At 38.6% G+C, this 19,511-nt stretch overlaps 1 protein-coding gene across 1 annotated transcript in view; it reads left to right on the top strand.

Moving 5' to 3' along the window:
* The window catches only part of LOC126271896 (F-box only protein 33), a 96,470-nt gene extending 77,216 nt beyond the window's left edge, over positions 1-19,254 (top strand). The window contains exon 7 of the mRNA XM_049974278.1: positions 8,085-19,254. Coding sequence (XP_049830235.1) covers positions 8,085-8,219 — 135 coding nt within the window. The 3' untranslated portion in view covers positions 8,220-19,254. The remainder of the gene's footprint in view (positions 1-8,084) is intronic.
* The last annotated feature ends 257 nt before the right edge of the window (positions 19,255-19,511 follow it).

Raw genomic sequence — 19,511 nt, 5'->3', positions numbered from 1 at the left:
AAATGACCTCAGTAGCTGAGCGCCCTTAAACCCAAAAAAAAAACCTTCCCCTTCAACCTTCTGCTGGAAGGAGGAGCCACGAGCTCAGAAAGTTTGCACGAGTATAATCTTCTTTTATGTGTGTGTTCTGCTGCTGTTTAAGTGTGTAGATTTTTTATCTATCAAACTACACTATATATTAAAAACAAAGATTCCAAGACTTACCAAGCGGGAAAGCGCCGGTAGACAGGCACAATAAATAAAACACACAAACACACACACAGAATCTCTAGCTTTCACAACCGACGGTTGCTTCTTCAGGAAAGAGGGAAGGAGAGGGAAAGACGAAAGGATGTGGGTTTTAAGGGAGAGGCTAAGGAGTCATTCCAATCCCGGGAGCGGAAAGACTTACCTTAGGGGGAAAAAAGGACAGGTGTACGCACGCACGCACGCACGCACGCACGCACGCACACACACACACACACACACACACACACACACACACACACACACAGACAGACAGACAGACAGACAGACACACACACACACACACACACACACACACACAAGTAGACATATGTAAAGGCAAAGAGTTGGAGCAGAGATGTCAGTCGAGGCGGAAGTACAGAGGCAAAGAAGATGTTGAAAGACAGGTGAGGTATGAGCGGTGGCAACTTGAAATTAGCGGAGGTATGTTCCTGGCGGATATCGACTAGAGAGGATATACTGAAGGGCAAGTTCCCATCTCCGGAGATTGGATAGGTTGGTGTTTGTGGGAAGTATCCAGATAACCCGGACGGTGTAACACTGTGCCAAGATGTGCTGGCCTTTCACCAAGGCATGTTTAGCCACAGTGTGATCCTCATTACCAACAAACACTGTCTGCCTGTGTCCATTCATGCGAATGGACAGTTTGTTGCTGGTCATTCCCACATAGAAAGCGTCACAGTGTAGGCAGATCTGTTGGTAAATCACGTGGGTACTTTCACTCGTGGCTCTGCCTTTGATCATGTACACCTTCCGAGTTACAGGACTGGAGTAGGTGGTGGTGGGAGGGTGCATAGGACAGGTTTTACACCGGGGGCGGTTACAAGGGTGAGCCAGAGGGTGGGGAAGGTGGTTTGGGGAGACGGCGGAAAGACACTCTTGGTGGAGTGGGGAGGAGTTCATGAAGGATGGATCTCATTTCGGGGCAGGATTTTAGGAAGTCGTATCCCTGCTGGAGACCCACATTGAGTCTGATCCAGTCCTGGGAAGTATCCTTTCACAAGTGGGGCATTTTTAGGGTTCTTCTGTGAGAGGTTCTGGGTTTGAGGGGATGAGGAAGTGGCTCTGGTTATTTGCTTCTGTACCAGGTCGGGAGGGTAGTTGCGGGATGCGAAAGCTGTTTTCAGGTTGTTGGTGTAATGGTTCAGGGATTCAGGACTGGAGCAGATTAGTTTGCCACGATGGCCTAGGCTGTAGGGAAGGGACCGTTTGATATGGAATGGGTGGCTGCTGTCATAATGGAGGTACTGTTGCTTGTTGGTGGGTTTGATGTAGACGGATGTGTGAAGCTGGCCATTGGACAGATGGAGGTCAACGTCAAGGAAAGTGGCATGGGATTTGGAGTAGGACCACGTGAATCTGATGGAACCAAAGGAGTTGAGGTTGGAGAGGAAATTCAGGAGTTGTTCTTCACTGTGAGTCCAGATCATGAAGATGTCGTCAATAAATCTGTACCAAACTTTGGGTTGGCAGGCTTGGATAACCAAGAAGGCTTCCTCTAAGCAACCCATAAATAGGTTGGCATATGAGGGGGCCATCCTGGTACCCATGGCTGTTCCCTTTAATTGTTGGTATGTCTGGCCTTCAAAAGTGAAGAAGTTGTGGGTCAGGATGAAGCTGGCTAAGGTGACGAGGAAAGAGGTTTTAGGCAGGGTGGCAGGTGATCGGCGTGAAAGGAAGTGCTCCATTGCAGCGAGGCCCTGGATGTGTGGGATATTTGTGTATAGGGAAGTGGCATCAAGGGTTACAAGGATGGTTTCCAGGGGTAACAGACTGGGTAAGGATTCCAGGCATTCGAGAAAGTGGTTGGTGTCTTTGATGAAGGATGGGAGACTGCATGTAATGGGTTGAAGGTGTTGATCTACGTAGGCAGAGATACATTCTGTGGGGGCTTGGTAACCAGCTACAATGGGACGGCTGGGATGACTGGGTTTGTGAATTTTAGGAAGTAGGTAGAAGGTAGGAGTGCGAGGTGTCGGTGGGGTCAAGAGTTTGATGGAGTCAGGTGAAAGGTTTTGTAGGGGGCCTAAGGTTCTGAGGATTCCTTGAATCTCCGCCTTTACGTCAGGAATGGGATTACCGTGGCAAACTTTGTATGTAGAGTTGTCTGAAAGATGACGCAGTCCCTCAGCCACATACTCCCGACTATCAAGTACCACGGTCGTGGAACCCTTGTCAGCCAGAAGAATGATGATGGATCGGTCAGCTTTTTGATCGCGGATAGTCTGGGCTTCGGCTGTGGTGATGTTGGGAGTAGGATTAAGGTTTTTCAAGAAAGATTGAGAGGCAAGGCTGGAAGTGAGAAATTCCTGGAAGGTTTGGAGAGGGTGATTTTGAGGAAGAGGAGGTGGGTCCCGCTGTGATGGAGGACGGAACTGTTCCAGGCAGGGTTCAATTTGGATAGTGTCTTGGGGAGTTGGATCATTAGGAGTGGGATCAGGATTATTTTTTTTGGTGCCAAAGTGATATTTCCAGCAGAGACTACGAGTGTAGAACAATAAATCTTTGACAAGGGCAGTTTGGTTGAACCTGGGAGTGGGGCTGAAGGTGAGGCCTTTGGATAGGACAGAGGTTTCGGATTGGGAGAGAGGTTTGGAGGAAAGGTTAACTACTGAATTGGGGTGTTGTGGTTCCGGATTGTGTTGACTAGAATTTTGAGGTGTTGGGGGGAGTGGAGCTGGAAGTGGGAGATTGAGTAGATGGGAGAGACTGGGTCTGTGTGCAATGAGAGGAAGTTGAGGTTTGTTGGAAAGGTTGTGGAGGGTGAGTGAGTTGCCTTTCCAGAGGTGGAAAACCAGGAGATTGGATAGTTTTTAGAGGTGGAGGGTGGCATGCTGTTCTAATTTGCAGTTAGCCTGTAGGAGGATGCTATGAACAGCCGGTGTGGATGTGGGATAGGAAAGATTGAGGACTTTTTTATTTGGGATAGTAGTTGACGGGTGTGTTCATTGGCCGAGTCGATGTATAGGTGAAGGATTAGGTGGGTGAGGGCTATGGATTGTGCAGTTTGGAACTGGTTTAAGGACTGATGGAAAGAAGGATTGCAGCCAGAGATGGGAACTTTAAGTTTGAGGCCTACCTCCATTATGACAGCTGCCACCCATTTCATATCAAACGGTCCCTTCCCTACAGCCTAGGCCTTCGTGGCAAACAAATCTGCTCCAGTCCTGAATCCCTGAATCATTACACCAACAACCTGAAAACAGCTTTCGCATCCCGCCACTACCCTCCCGACCTGGTACAGAAGCAAATAACCAGAGCCACTTCCTCATCCCCTCAAACCCAGAACCTCTCACAGAACAACCCTAAAAGTGCCCCACTTGTGACAGGATACTTCCCGGGACTGGGTCAGACTCTGAATGTGGCTCTCCAGCAGGGATATGACTTCCTAAAATCCTGCCCCGAAATGAGATCCATCCTTCATGAAATCCTCCCCACTCCACCATGAGTGTCTTTCCGCCGTCCACCTAACCTCTTGGTTCATCCCTATGAAATCCCCAAACCACCTTCCCCACCCTCTGGCTCCTACCCTTGTAACCGCCCCCGGTGTAAAACCTGTCCTATGCACCCTCCCACCACCACCTACTCCAGTCCTGTAACTCGGAAGGTGTACATGATCAAAGGCAGAGCCACGAGTGAAAGTACCCACGTGATTTACCAACAGATCTGCCTACACTGTGACGCTTTCTATGTGGGAATGACCAGCAACAAACTGTCCATTCGCATGAATGGACACAGGCAGACAGTGTTTGTTGGTAATGAGGATCACTCTGTGGCTAAACATGCCTTGGCGAAAGGCCAGCACATCTTGGCACAGTGTTACACCGTCCGGGTTATCTGGATACTTCCCACAAACACCAACCTATCCAATCTCCGGAGATGGGAACTTGCCCTTCAGTATATCCTCTCTAGTCGATATCTGCCAGGCCTCAACCTCTGCTAATTTCAAGTTGCCGCCGCTCATGCCTCACCTGTCTTTCAACATCTTCTTTGCCTCTCTACATCCGCCTCGACCGACATCTCTGCCCGAACTCTTTGCCTTTACAAATGTCTGCTTGTGTGTGTGTGTGTGTGTGTGTGTGTGTGTGTGTGTGTGTGTGTGTGTGTGTGTGTGCGGATGGATGTGTGTGTGTGTGTGTGTGTGTGTGTGTGTGTGTGGGCGCGTGCGATCGCGTGTACACCTATCCTTTTTCCCCCCTAAGGTAAGTCTTTCCGCTCCCGGGATTGGAATGACTCCTTAGCCTCTCCCTTAAAACCCACATCCTTTCGTCTTTCCCTCTTCTTTCCTCTTTCCTGAAGAAGCAACCGTCGGTTGTGAAAGCTAGAGATTCTGTGTGTGTGTTTGTGTGTTTTATTTATTGTGCCTGTCTACCGGCACTTTCCCACTTGGTAAGTCTTGGAACCTTTTTTTTTTTTTTTTAATATATTTTTACTGTGTGGAAGTTTCTTTCTATTTTATTTAATTTATATAATTTGGAAAATATTTCGAGTAGATTTCCCCACCATGTTATAGTTCTGAGTGGAGATTTTAATTTGCCGAATATAGACTGGGACACGTTCATAACAGGTGGCAGGGAAAAAGAATCCAGTGAAATTTTTTTTAGTGCTTTATCTGAAAACTACCTTGACCAGTTAAACAGAGAACCACCTCGTGGCGATAACATATTAGACCTTCTGGTGACAGACCCGAACTATTTGAATTAGTTAATGCAGAACAGGGAATCAGCGATCATAAAGCGGCTACTGCATCGATGATTTCAGCTGTAAATAGAAATATTAAGAAAGGTAGGAAGATTTTTCTGTTTAGCAAAAGTGACAAAAAGCAGATTTCAGAGTACTTGATGGCTCAACACAAAAGTTTTGTCTCAAGTACAGATAGTGTTGAGGATCAGTGGACAAAGTTCAAAACCATCATACAATATGCGTTAGATGAGGATGTGCCAAGCAAGATCGTAAGAGATGGAAAAGAGCCACTGTGGTACAACAACCGAGTTAGAAAACTGCTGTGGAAGCAAAGGGTACTTCACAGCAAACATAAACATAGCCAAAGCCTTGCAGACAAACAAAAATTACACGAATCGAAATGTAGTGTGAGGAGGGCTATGCGAGAGGCGTTCAGTGAATTCGAAAGTAAAGTTCTATGTACTGACTTGGCAGAAAATCCTAAGAAATTTTGGTCCTATGTCAAAGCGGTAGGTGGATCAAAACAAAATGTCCAGACACTCTGTGATCAAAATGGTACTGAAACAGAGGATGACAGACTAAAGGCCGAAATACTAAATGTCTTCTTCCAAAGCTGTTTCACAGAGGAAGACTGCACTGTAGTTCCTTCTCCAGATTGTCGCACAGATGACAAAATGGTAGATATCGAAATAGATGACAGAGGGATAGAGAAACAATTAAAATCGCTCAAAAGCGGAAAGGCCACTGGACCTGATATGATACCAGTTCGATTTTACACAGAGTACGTGAAGGAACTTGCCCCCCTTCTTGCAGCGGTGTACCGTAGGTATCTAGAAGAGCGAAGCGTTCCAAAGGATTGGAAAAGGGCACAGGTCATCCCCGTTTTCAAGAAGGGACGTCGAACAGATGTGCAGAACTATAGACCTATATCTCTAACGTCGATCAGTTGTAGAATTTTGGAACACGTATTATGTTCGAGTATAATTACTTTTCTGGAGACTAGAAATCTACTCTGTAGGAATCGGCACGAGTTTCGAAAGAGACGGTCGTGTGAAACCCAGCTCGCGCTATTAGTCCACGAGACTCAGAGGGCCATAGACACGGGTTCACAGATAGATGCCGTGTTTCTTGACTTCCGCAAGGCGTTTGACACAGTTCCCCACAGTCATTTAATGAACAAAGAAAGAGCATACGGACTATCAGACCAATTGTATGATTGGATTGAGGAGTTCCTAGATAACAGAGCGCAGCATGTCATTCTCAATGGAGCGAAGTCTTCCGAAGTAACTGTGATTTCAGGTGTGCCGCAGGGGAGAGTCATAGGACAGTTGTTATTCACAATATACATAAATGACCTGGTGGATGACATCGGAAGTTCACTGAGGCTTTTTGCAGATGATGCTGTGGTGTATCGAGAGGTTGTAACAATGGAAAATTGTACTGAAATGCAGGAGGATCTGCAGCGAATTGACACATGGTGCAGGGAATGGCAATTGAATCTCAATGTAGACAAGTGTAATGTGCTGCGAATACATAGAAAGATAGATCCCTTATCATTTAGCTACAAAATAGCTGGTCAGCAACTGGAAGCAGTTAATTCCATAAATTATCTGGGAGTACTCATTAGGAGTGATTTAAAATGGAATGATCATATAAAGTTGATCGTCGGTAAAGCAGATGCCAGACTACGATTCATTGGAAGAATCCTAAGGAAATGCAATCCGAAAACAAAGGAAGTAGGTTACAATACACTTGTTCGCCCACTGCTTGAATACTGCTCAGCAGTGTGGGATCCGCACCAGATAGGGTTGATAGAAGAGATAGAGAAGATCCAACGGAGAGCAGCGCGCTTCGTTACAGGATCATTTAGTAATCGCGGAAGCGTTATGGAGATGATAGATAAACTCCAGTGGAAGAGTCTGCAGGAGAGACGCTCGGTAGCTCGGTACGGGCTTTTGTTAAAGTTTTGAGAACATACCTTCACCGAAGAGTCAAGCAGTATATTGCTCCCTCCTACATATATCTCGCGAAGAGACCATGAGGATAAAATCAGAGAGATTAGAGCCCACACAGAAGCATACCGATAATCCTTCTTTCCACGAACAATAAGAGACTGGAATAGAAGTGAGAACCGATAGAGGTACTCAGGGTACCCCCCACCACACACAGTCAGGTGGCTTGCGGAGTATGGATGTAGATGTAGATTTAAACTACACTATATTGTTAAAAAGTGATAATTTTTGTTAGAATATTCATTAAGATGGACTAAACGCGCACATTCTCTTTAGTAATATGAAACAATTTTCACCTAAGATACTGAGTAGATGAATATAATTGACAGGGCCCACTTAAAGAACAATGTTGCATTTGTTAAAAACCCACAATTTTGTATCTAGCTTGACAATCAAGGCATTAATATCTGGCGAAAATGTTTAACGCGCAGCATTTCTTTCATTTGTACGTGAAACAGTCCATTACAGTGACTGTATGTGTATGAAGAGGCATCAGAAGACTCGTTCTGATAGATAGGAATGAGTTCATGATACCTTTTGCTGTGGCTTATGCTGGTGCACTGGCAGTAATTTCCTTTTGATGAGTGATAGTGGGAGTTGGTTACAATGTGTTGTCTCAAGAACATGAGAATGAACATCCTACTTCCATTTGTTTAATTGACAGAAGTTGTTGCATGGTCAAGAGTAGAGCATTGCTCTTTGATGGACTAGCCACAGTGAGATGGCTTGTGACATACTAATTTCTGGTTGCCACATTTTATTAAATGTCTTTAATACAGTATATGATTTATAACCCATCCTAATTATTGTAAGATTATGGTCACAGTGACCACCATATTTTGCTGATGCATTTTTGTAAATTTTTTTGATTATCATCTAATGTTTTAAGGTGTTTGAAGCAAAGGAGTCATTGATGTGATTAATTTTCTAATGGGAACACTACTTAATCAGTGTAATGTGCTTTTCCACTTCAAATAACAGAAAAGTGTGAATATTATTTCTACAGTGTCTCAGTGTCTTGCAGTGTCTCAAGATTTTCTGTGATCCAAAGTTTAATGTACTTTTCTTTCCTAATAATTTTACAGCAATAGCAGGCAACTGTAGTGGCCTGTTGGAGCTAATGCTGTCTATCTCTGTACTCAGGAAATCAGCAGAGAATTGAAGAGAACCTGGGCCCCACTGGACGATGTTACATTACCTGAGGTTATACTCAACCCTATCCTGGGAGATTCTGATGAGTACATCCTGCAGGTACTGAGAGATACTGAAACAGCATAATGAAACTATTCTTGTAGGAAATCTCGGCTCAGCTAATATTCTGTGAGTAGAATATGCATACTGTAGCAAGAGCACCTCATGCATCTAGGCATTTACTCTGCAGCATTACTTAGTGGTCAACACAAACTGCTCACTGCAAGAATCTGTAATCCGCTGTCAAATATGAGCTGCTGCAGATACAATGTGGTATATCTTTTAAGTAAATTTAAAACATTTACTCTGTGGTCACTTGGAGCAAAATATTTTATTGTCAAGAAGAACAATACAGTTCAGTTTTATTGGTGATTATATCCACAGGAGTCATTTGAACTGGTTGTGAATAGGGCAATAAGCTTACGCGCATGCCTGTTTATCTGATGATTTGCTGAAAGCAACTTTTATTTGTTGTGGAGGCTTCCTGGTACAATCTGTGATAAATTTAAAATGGTCTACATACTTTTCCATTTAATCGACAAATAAAAATTGTTAAAACTTACAGGTCTCGGTATATGTATGGGACACAGAATTTTATGTTGAATACAGTGTTATGGTTATTTATGTATTCCTACATGACCAGTTTTGTCACCTGTATCAGAAAAGTGTACAGAGTCAACTGAGATGAGCTACAATCAATGTATAGCATCTAAAACATTTTATTTGTTTGTCTCAACTGTTTTAAGTTAAATGACTGTGGTAATGTTTGCCAGGGTTCCAGGTGCAATTATTAAACCAGTTAACTTGTATGTGCATAACTTGAGCACATAGCCTTCTCTCTCCTGATTTGTTTTGCATGCTACAATTATAAGCATGTCATTGTACTTTTTATATCTTCATCAGACCTGTTTTGCAGAAGATATGTGCATTCCTTGGGGAAGACATTTAAAGGCTTAGGAAGTGAGCAGTTATTTATTTACAACCACTAGTCTAAATGAAGAAAGATGTAGTGAAATGTACTTTTTATGGTGCTGTGCCTGAGATTTTGAAAGATAACCACTAAACCATTAATGTTAAATTGTTGGGTTCAGGAGCCAGTTAAAAGGAGGGTGTATAATATATCATTCCAATAATCACCGAAGACTTATGTAAGCAGTTCTGTGCAAGTTTGAGAACATTTTGTACACTATATTAGTGAAGGTGTGTGGATTAATATTGTAAAACAAATGCACAAAGACTGTTTCATTTTGCCAGCTATTAATATTGAGTCTGTGCAATGTGACAAAAGTAGTCACAAAATTATACTGTTGGGATCAATGTAGATGTTTTTGACACTTGGGAAGTCTGCATTAATAATATTTTGAGAAATGTCTTAGATTAAATATAGTTAACATGATTGCCTATGTCATTCAAGGCATTGGGTGTATAACATCTGTGATATCTTAGGAATTAGAGTTCAACAGCAAACTAATGGGGTTGCAATATGTCCCCTTCCTAATAACATTAAGTCACGTCCAGAGATGTAAGGTGCATACTATGAATAAACGTATCTGTAGTGTGTTTGATCGTTATCGTTTCCTATTTTGATGTCCTTTACAGTTATATATTTTTAATTGATGCAGTTTGTTTATGAGATACTGTTTGTAAACAACAGTTGTGAAGTTCCACATGCCTCGGATGCAGCTTTTAAAGTAGTTGTATGTGTGTTGAGTATAAAAGTGCTTTTAATATTGTGTAGTAATAAGTGTATCGGAATACAGAGATGTGGAAACATTAAAGTTTGGAGATTATAAGAAATAGGTTTTAAATAGAAATTTATGATGCAAGTGCTCTCTTCCTGTTGGCTGCCCATTATAGAATCTCAGGAGACACCTGATCGTTACATCTAGTCAGGAAATGCTGGAGACACACTACATAATGCAGAAAATATGACTCATTTACATTATTGTGTGGAAGTTTGGTATCTACATACATACATACATTCACAATTAGATTCAATAAATATTGTTGCAAACTGTACTAAAAAAATGTAGACTGCTGAGGTTATACACAAGTAATGTGTTCTTTCCAAGAAAGACTGATTTATTATATTAAGAACCATGGTTTGATGGGAATTAGAAAACAGCAACTAGAAATTGTCTACACCTTTACCCATTCCTATAAAATGTTACTGATTTGCCTTGAGAAAAAGTACTGAAAATGAACTTCCTAGTGTTGTTCATATAAGTTAATAGCTTAATTTAGTTCATATTATCACCCTCCATTACATTTCATTTATAGGGCTAAGAATCTATACTGGTTTATAGAACATCAGAGCTCAGCTATTGTCTGCCTATTGCTGAAGATAAGATATTCATTTATAAAAGTATAAATTTAATGTTGCAGTGTTTTCAGTTGTTCCAAAGTATTGAAGTGAATTTGATTTTTGCTGATCTCCTACACTCCTCCCCTCTCCCCACTCGCTTTCTCTCCCCCCACCCCCCACAAATGCACACAACTTCAAACACTTGGAAAATTACCTATTTGAAAAGTGCCATAAAACAATAAAATATTTGTAATACTATCTACACTGCAACTTTAAATTCCACAATGGCACAACAGACTGAAACTGTGGTTCACATGACATTAAATGCTCAGGGGCAGCCGGCAGTTGAGTTCAATGACATTCTTATGTATCAGTCTCAACCTTGTAGCCATTTAATGTTTCCATATTCTAAAAAAGAGTCATTTAGAAGAGAATTTATTTTTATTTACCATACTGCCATATTTTACATAATGCACTGAAAAGTAAATTTTAAGCAGAAAATATATTAAAGATCAAAGATCCTAAAGTACAAGCACACTGCAGAATTTTTATGTTGTATGGAGATGTATTTAAACAACCGTGGTGAGCATAAATGGTTGTGCAACATGGAGAATAAAAAGCTAATAGAATTCAGCTGAACTGAAGGGTGCACATCAGGTACATTGTAGTTATTAGACAGCGGGACTTAAAACTAGAATAAAAGAGAACACCGTTTTGTTACTGGAATTGTTCTGAATCACTACATTTTTATAACTACAAGGTTCAGTGTGTGTACATCTATTGGTTTTTTATTAATCCTTTCTAAGAAGATGCCTTAATGATATTTGTATGTGATTTAAATTTACATCAGTACATACTGTGAGCGTTCCGTTTATGAATGTGAGCAGTGGGGCATCACTTTCGATCTTTAAAGACTTTGTCATCAGTATTAGGAAGCTCACTAGTAAAGAAATATACAGCAGTATTATGCCTTGATAGCATGTATCCCTCAAACATTTGTGGATATAAGAATATAGAGGGCCTTATTTTTGTTACTAACTTTTGTAAATCATCATTCCAAGAAGTCTTTTTTTCCTTTTTTAATTAGACTATAGAAGATTTGACTTGTTTGCTCTTTGGAATGGTGAGTTGAGAAGTACCTGACATCTTTACAAATGCACATGTGAAATCTGTGTAATTATGATTTTAAATGTAGCTGTGGTGTATATAAATGTGATTGCTGTTTACATCGGTATCAGTAGTTGATGATGGGATGCACAGAAAAATACAAAATTGTTTTCATTAAAAGGATGTTGCGAAGTTTTATCTTTTGTACTGTATTTCGCTAGTCAGTGTCGGGCCTGTACGAGGTAAAAGACCTATTGTTACCTTTTATACATATAGAAACTGTATGAAAGATGTATTAACTCATCCATATAAACATACAACTTAACAGGAAATGGTTGGCTAGAAATTTTCTCTTTGGACAGCTTAAAATTTATAGTTGATTGTACTGGGAAAAATAATTGATTAATAAAAACATGTATCATGTCTTCCCGTAGCCAACGAAACAAGATATTTGCCATTAATAAGCTATCCACTAAGGACCAGACAGTACCTACAAAAAATAGTTTTTTGTTAATAAGTTACAATGAATAAAAAGTGTGTGTGTGTGTGTGTGTGTGTGTGTGTGTGTGTGTGTGTGTGTGTGTGTGTGTGTGTGTGTGTGGGCGCGCACGGGTGCTCACATGTGCTTTTACATGTAGATTACTGCTGTAATAGAGCACTGATTTTTCATAGTTGTCCTTGTGAATTTTTAAGATTGATTTCAGAACTGGAGAGGTGTAGAAAATAATAACTGTGATTAATTACTAGAACATTTAAAAAAAATGAGATGCTAAATAATTGCCATCAAAATGGACAATGTAAATTTGAAATACCATAATAAAAGTATGATAGCAGTGTGATAACTAACAGGTTTTTGTGTTGACTTTTGTAAAAATTACTAGAACACTTTATGCAGAGGGGGCAAGGAATATATCATGTTATTGGGTCCTTTATTTACTTGTACATATCAGATCAGTAGAGATTATCCTGCCAATAAAACTATTTGATCCCATTACGGCACCTTGTATTTTGTGAGGTAGTAGAAATGCCTTCTTGTCTCACAATTCTTCTACTAATAGCATTTTTTGCATCCAAGCCATTTTCATTTGGTTTTCTCCACACTAATGTATGTAGGTTTCTGTATTTGTTACTCAGACAGTACATGTATATTCTATAAATAACACATTTGTACTTCACGCTGTTTCTCCTTGCAGACTTGTTTCTTGAAAAGAAGTAAAAACTGAAGCTGAAGCTTAGATAGTTGTATTCTCTCTCTCTCTCTCTCTCTCTCTCTCTCTCTCTCTCTCTCTCTCTCTCTCTGTGTGTGTGTGTGTGTGTGTGTGTGTGTGTGTGTGTGTGTGTGTGTGTGTGTGTGTGTGTGTTTTGGGAGAAGTGCAGTTTTCTTGTAGAGACATTCTTGTATTTGAGTGTTTGATTGGATTTTTGTGAATGGCTCTTGTAATATGACATTCTGACAATGCTGTTTATGTTTGTTGCCATTCTATGTATTTGGAAGATCTTAATATCCTTTGATCAGTGTAACATTTTTAGGTGATAAGAGCCTAGATTAGATTAAATGTGCAGTGAAATAGCATCATAAAGAATGGTGACACTTAAGTATCAAAGTTGTGAACTGATCCAGTGAAATGTTTTGGATTTAAAAAGGCAGCATTTGTTTATAGTAGAAAACTTTTAGTTATATTGGAAATATGAACTCACACGAACTTTCAGTGAATTTTGTACATTAAAACTTCCAAAGAGGCAGAATGACTGACTGACTGACTGACTGACTGACTGATCGACTGTTGATTGAAAGAAACTGAACAGTAATCAGGTTGTATAGGTTGTGTAACTGCATGATCTTAATTCAGACCAGAGGTTTATGATTTAGCACAGTCCTTGAACTGTGGGGTACAATTCATATTCACGTTTCAACTCTTCTATCCATATGAGGTTGTTGCTGTTGTATGTAAAATGCATGTCTGTTGTATTTTAGATCTGCAAATTTCTCTTGTCCTATATATGTGTCAGCCTTGTGTATAGTTGGTGTAGCAGTACTGTTGTATAGTACACAGTCAGGTGTTTCCAGCTTAAAATGTTGTAAAAGTTTTAGACTGGAACAACTGAATCATAATTTTTAAATGTAGCTTCTGAAATAAAGCAGGATAGCAATAGCTCCACTTAATTACAGCATAGATATGCCACCATGTTGAAAGATTTTAAAATTGACTGATGAATTATCAAGAAAAATAAAGTTTCATAAGAATGACAAGAAGATAATCAATGCTATAGTGGGTAGTGAAGTTGCTATACTTCCTGAACCAGCCAGCATACACAATAGCCAAGTGCCGCCTCCATAAGACTTCAAAGGATTATAAGTGACAATTAAAGATCAAAAATCTCATGTTCTTTGTATTCTTAATGGTCCAGTCTGCCTTCATTGAAGTTTGTTCCTTCACGTGTCCTTGTTCTTCGTCAGTTCTCAATTTCAGCATAATTTGTTTAAAGTGTGTTAACCAAACACACACATCAATTGCTGCTGAATACACGAGACATTAAAACTCAAATGTTGTGCTTGTAAAATGTCTTTGATTACCTAATTGTGTGAAAGTGTTTAGTTAAATAATTTTCACTTAAAATTTACAAAAATAAATTCTCTCTCTCTCTCTCTCTCTCTCTCTCTCTCTCTCTCTCTCTCTCTCTCTCTCCCTCTCTCTCCCCCACACACACACTCTCCCCTCTCTCCCTCTCTTTCTCTTCTTCTCCCCCCCTTCCACCCCTCTCTTTAAAAAGCAACAATGCCATTTTAAAAGTAAGTTAGACAAAATGAAGATATGATATTCAGTTTACAGAAACTGAGGGGCTCGGGGCAGATAAGTGTGTATACAACTGCAAGAATTTATTAAACATTCCAACAGTTTGCATGTTTGCTCTAATGCGAAGTGATGGTGAGTTGTTTTGCCGACTGCTATTGAAGTGCCTAGTTATGGGCCCTGTTATCGTTCTTGGCAAAAGAGTAAATGATTTGCATTAAGATTAGTATAGCTAACATATTTGGTATTACTATTATCAGAAATACTGAGCATTTGGTTTCAATGTTGTCTCAGGGAGCCAAGTGTTTGATGCTGGCAATTATTGCCCATACTCTCCTGGTGATAATGTGCTTACTCTGGATAGTTCATTGTGAGTACTTACCTCTGTTATGGCCTGACTTAGAATATTATTGTAACTCCAACAGTACTGATAATTTTGGCAAATGTAGTTTTCAACATTCCTGCTGCACTTTTGTCTCATATTTCATTGGTTCTTTACTCTCATAAAATGCAGTTCCATTAACAAAATATTTTTTCTTTATAAGTAACTGATAGGTTACCTAGGTTGTATATGGATTGTTATTATATTAGATATCATTATGTTCATTGCCATTACAAGAACTCATTTTGAAGTTAACATCCCTCAAAAAATATTATTTGAGACAGTTTGTGTTATGTAGACATTTAATGAGGGCACATCTAAAGTCTCAAGTAGTGAGTATAACAGTGTTCATGTTGATAAGGGGCTATATAGGTATGTCTTTAACAATTTAATGTTAAAGCACATAAAATGAGAGCTGAAGTGCCACAGGGTAATAAATATACATAGACACATGTATAAAGTGTTTTAAGAATCTGTATTCGTTGAACTATTCTATTGCACTGTGCTTTCTAGTTCTAATATATTTTTAAGAGGACCCTTCACTGACTACACAAAATAGGAATGTCACTTTTAACCTATAATGTATTTCTTGCTTTGCAAAGTCCCGGGGTTAAATATATTGTGTTCTTTCATGGTTACTAATACATCATTCCATTGGCATTTTACTTTGTGTTCTTGCAGCACATTCTGCACACAGGTAATGTATTCTGTGCCACAAATGTAAGTTGTGTGCCTAATTAAGTAGCAAACAGGGTGATTTGATAAGGGTTGGGGAGGTGAGTTTCTGTGCTCTCTTTCTTCGAACTGTTCAGCTATTTACGGTTTCCTTTTTCTTATATTTTTAGATTTGCAAATAAAGCCTATATAGCTGTGTTCTTCTTTCTTAGAGCTCACCCCCCCCCCCCTTTCACTCATTGTGAACAATTATTATTATTTTTATTTTATTTTGAGACAGGTTCCATATACTATATGAAAGCTCGGCCAAAGGTTTAGTTCACTGACATTCCAGTATCTTCCCATCATGTTAGAGGGATTTCAGCATATTGCCAGAGGAATCAGGAGAGTAAAACTGACAAGGGGGACATGCTGTTGATGTACATGTGTTTCTCATAGCATTATTGCTGTGGGAAATTTGAAATTCATGTGACACCACTTTTATAGAAGATTATGTCAGGTGAATAGTTTGTACACAACTTTGTGGCATTTATTTGTGGATATACAAGTGAATCATACATCAAAAAGTTGCCTTCCTGTAAAAGATATATCATTTGTATTGTGCATGTTCAGGGATACTATCTGCATTGTGCAAATGATGAATGGTCTCTGTGTGTTGCAGTCCATAGTTCAGTCATATTAACAGGTTGCGGGTGTGCCATATGAGAAGAATGTTCTTGTTACTTCCTTAGATTGTCAGAGGATGCTGTTTCCATTTCTTTGTTGGTGGGAACTCTGGAATGTCCGTGAAGGGATTCAGAGTTGACAATGGTAGAAGAAATTTGAAGTTCTACTTAAAATTATTTTCCTTGCCTAATTCTTCTCCCACTAAATCATTGTGAGAAACAGACCAGTCTCTGTTCTGCCTATGACCCTTTCACTTAAGCTTAAGGACACCCTGAAATATTGCTAGATTATAACTGAGGTGTTTCATTGGTGAAACTCTTGTCAGAGAGAGAGAGTAACTGTTAAGCTGCATTAAAAGATTAGCCAATACCATAAAAATATTCCAGAATGGAACTAAATAGTTGACATTGCTTGCTGGATGCATATGTGATTCAGTACAACATTTAGCCTCACTATTGCACTTCATTTGCTGTCCCATTCTTGTTTCATAGACACAATTGCAATGTCTATTGCAAAAAAAAGAAAAAGGGCACGCTGGGAAATAGATATTAAACTTCATCACAAAAGTGGGTGAAAGCATATCATAAAAAATCCGATTGTATTAGTCACTAGAGATTTCCTGTGGCATATTGTAAAAGCAAACATATGTAGTTTCCTTAGATTTCCTGAATGTCATCTTAAGTACTTGTATTCTGGTATCCCTCAAGAGAGCCCTAGTATATGTGCCTTTGGGTGTTCTTCTGTGGAGACTTAATTCATATTTTTTACTCTTCTGTCCATGGATAAAATGATAGGACACCAAATAACTAATGGAGAAGAATTGTGTGTTATTAAGGAAGTAAGTTTAATTGGTAATATCTAAAACTGTCATGTATTGGTTTTGTAGCATTTGTAAGTTGCCTCATAAGATATAGAACTCTACAAAGAATTTATTTTATTACAAAGTATATTTTACACTTTAAATTGAAAGATGTCACAGAAATATTCCGTAGAAAAATTGTGTAGAAATGGCGGGGACACCACTCCCTTTCCTCCCCCTTCTCTCTGTCTCTATCTGTGTGGTGCATGTTTTACTTCATTATGTTGAGTTTTTCAGTCATTAAATTAAATGTTAGAAATAAATTGAGGATTAATCCAGCTGAATGCAACTTCAGAGATATTATATAAGTATATGTGAATGGATAAAACACAAAGGAAGACAGGAGAATTTAAATGGAAGCATGGATAGTGGTTGCAATTTATTTACTGCATTATAAAATTATGCAGAGTACCGGTGAGGTGATAAATGAAATAAAAAAATTATTATAGAAAGAAGTTAAAATTCTGATTGGCATGGAAAGAAGGTGTAGAGTGTAAGGTGAACTGATGGGAGTAGGGAGGGGGAGGGGGGGGGCACAATAATGTAAATTTGACAAATCTGATTTGAAAACAGCATCACACATGGATGGTTTCAAATAGTGTGGTTCTTAAGGCGTGTTTTGAATTAGGAAAGGAAGTAAGTGCATTTTTGTGCAATAGAATAACCACTGTATATTTGTTCATCAAAAACCTTCAGTCTTCGTTTCTTCTATTATAAACGAACTAGGCCAATCTCATTTTCAGTTAACAACATTTGAAATTATACAAGTATGCAATAGTATGACTAAATTTGTTTTCATACTCTGTACCTTTTTATCATATATCCTTGTGTAAACCTTATTGTTCGTGACAGAAACTATTACAGTTTAATAGTGAAAAATTTACTATATTGATCCTTGTGCAAATTATTTCCCTTAAACGATTTTACAAATTCTTGTGTAAAACTAACACTATTTTTTGCACTGTTCACTTCTAAATGATCATTACCTTGTTACGGAAAGATTTATTTAATTTTCTAAATGTATAGCTTTGATCCTTACCACATTTTTCCCAATAAAAATTAAGCATTGTAGGTGCTCAAGAATCTCTCTCTGAAGCTCATATTGTAAACAAACAGTCGTTTAGCACTGGTTAGATTTCCAGTGGTGCATGTAGACTTCTTTGTGGAAATTGTTTATAATTGTAAAAATGTTGTACATTATTTATCACAAAGATAAAATTGAGAGTAAAGAGTAAGGCATTAAACAGTGTGAAAATTTAAACATTTAGTTTGTTGGCTTAAGTTTGCATATTAATGTGAACCTTCACAGTGGGAGTGTAAGACCCTAATAAAGTCTGAAACAGAATTTCCACTGTGATGTTTTTAAATCAAGGTTTTAACATTTTCAATGTTTCCTTCATTCCTTTTCTTTCAAAACCAACATGTATGTTGGAATATTGCATCTGTAAACTGGGTAGTTGTTTTTTTGTGAATGAATCTAGTATTATTCTTTAAGTTACTGATTTTGGAACAGTGATTTTTATAAGGTGGAAAATTGTATTCATTTGTGTGAACAATTTGTTGTAATAGGCTGATACTTTTGTGTGGATGTTTCATGTAATCAGATTGGAAAGGCTTGACAGAAATTTATCGTTCTATCGTTCATAGAATAAGAATACATTGAACATTTTTGTAGACTTCAACAATTTTTGTGAATTTTGGGAACTCACTTTTATAGCCACAGCCTTTCATTTGAGTGTAAAATATTGGGTTAATGGAAAATTGTGTTTTTGGCATAGTAGGCTAAAAGCAAAATAATTTACTCATTACCATATTCACAGGAGATTTTTTCACATTAATAAGCATTGTAATATGGTAGCCATAACTATTTTCCTCAGAGCTTAAACAAAATGTATCCACTTTAGAGGAGGAAAGAAAGATATTTTTCAGCACAAGGCTACCTAACATGTTTTTACTAATAGATTATGTTTTATAATTCCTAATGTGTGCTTAGTTTTATTTCTTTAAATAGAAAATGAAGAACTAGTAAAGAGCAACACCAAAGGATTAGGAAGAGATAGATATAAGTAAATAGATTTCATTGTTGTACTGTTTTGTTAGCAATATTGACTCTGATGCTTTGTGCATTATTACACTACAAAATTTGAGACATTGTTGGATACATTATTATCTGTGCATTTATTTTTTGTATAGTAGTATTATAAAATACATTTTTTCTGGCATTCATAGTCACTGCTACATTGTAATACATTTTGCAGAATGCATACTCTTAAAATGAGTTTATATTAATAAAAATTGTATCTACAGTTTGGTTAAATAAATTCTGTCGATTTTCACTTTGATCAAATTGTGATATAATTCTTAATGTGTTAGATGGTACTCACAGAAATACTGGAAAGAACAACATAGGCAACCTCATTGAAGCACACCAGTATCACACAAGTTCTGTTGGTTGCAAACTATACATAACTGTGCATTCCGTAGAATGTATTTATATTAAAATGTGACACAAAATGGGTGCTAGAGGCACAAATAAAATAAAGGGCCAATCCTGAAGCATATGCAAAAGTCATTTCGGATGCAGTTGTCATAT

Source organism: Schistocerca gregaria, chromosome 5 (genome assembly GCF_023897955.1).
Source record: "Schistocerca gregaria isolate iqSchGreg1 chromosome 5, iqSchGreg1.2, whole genome shotgun sequence".
Lineage (NCBI taxonomy): Eukaryota > Metazoa > Arthropoda > Insecta > Orthoptera > Acrididae > Schistocerca > Schistocerca gregaria.
This window is presented reverse-complemented; position numbering and strand designations above follow the sequence as displayed.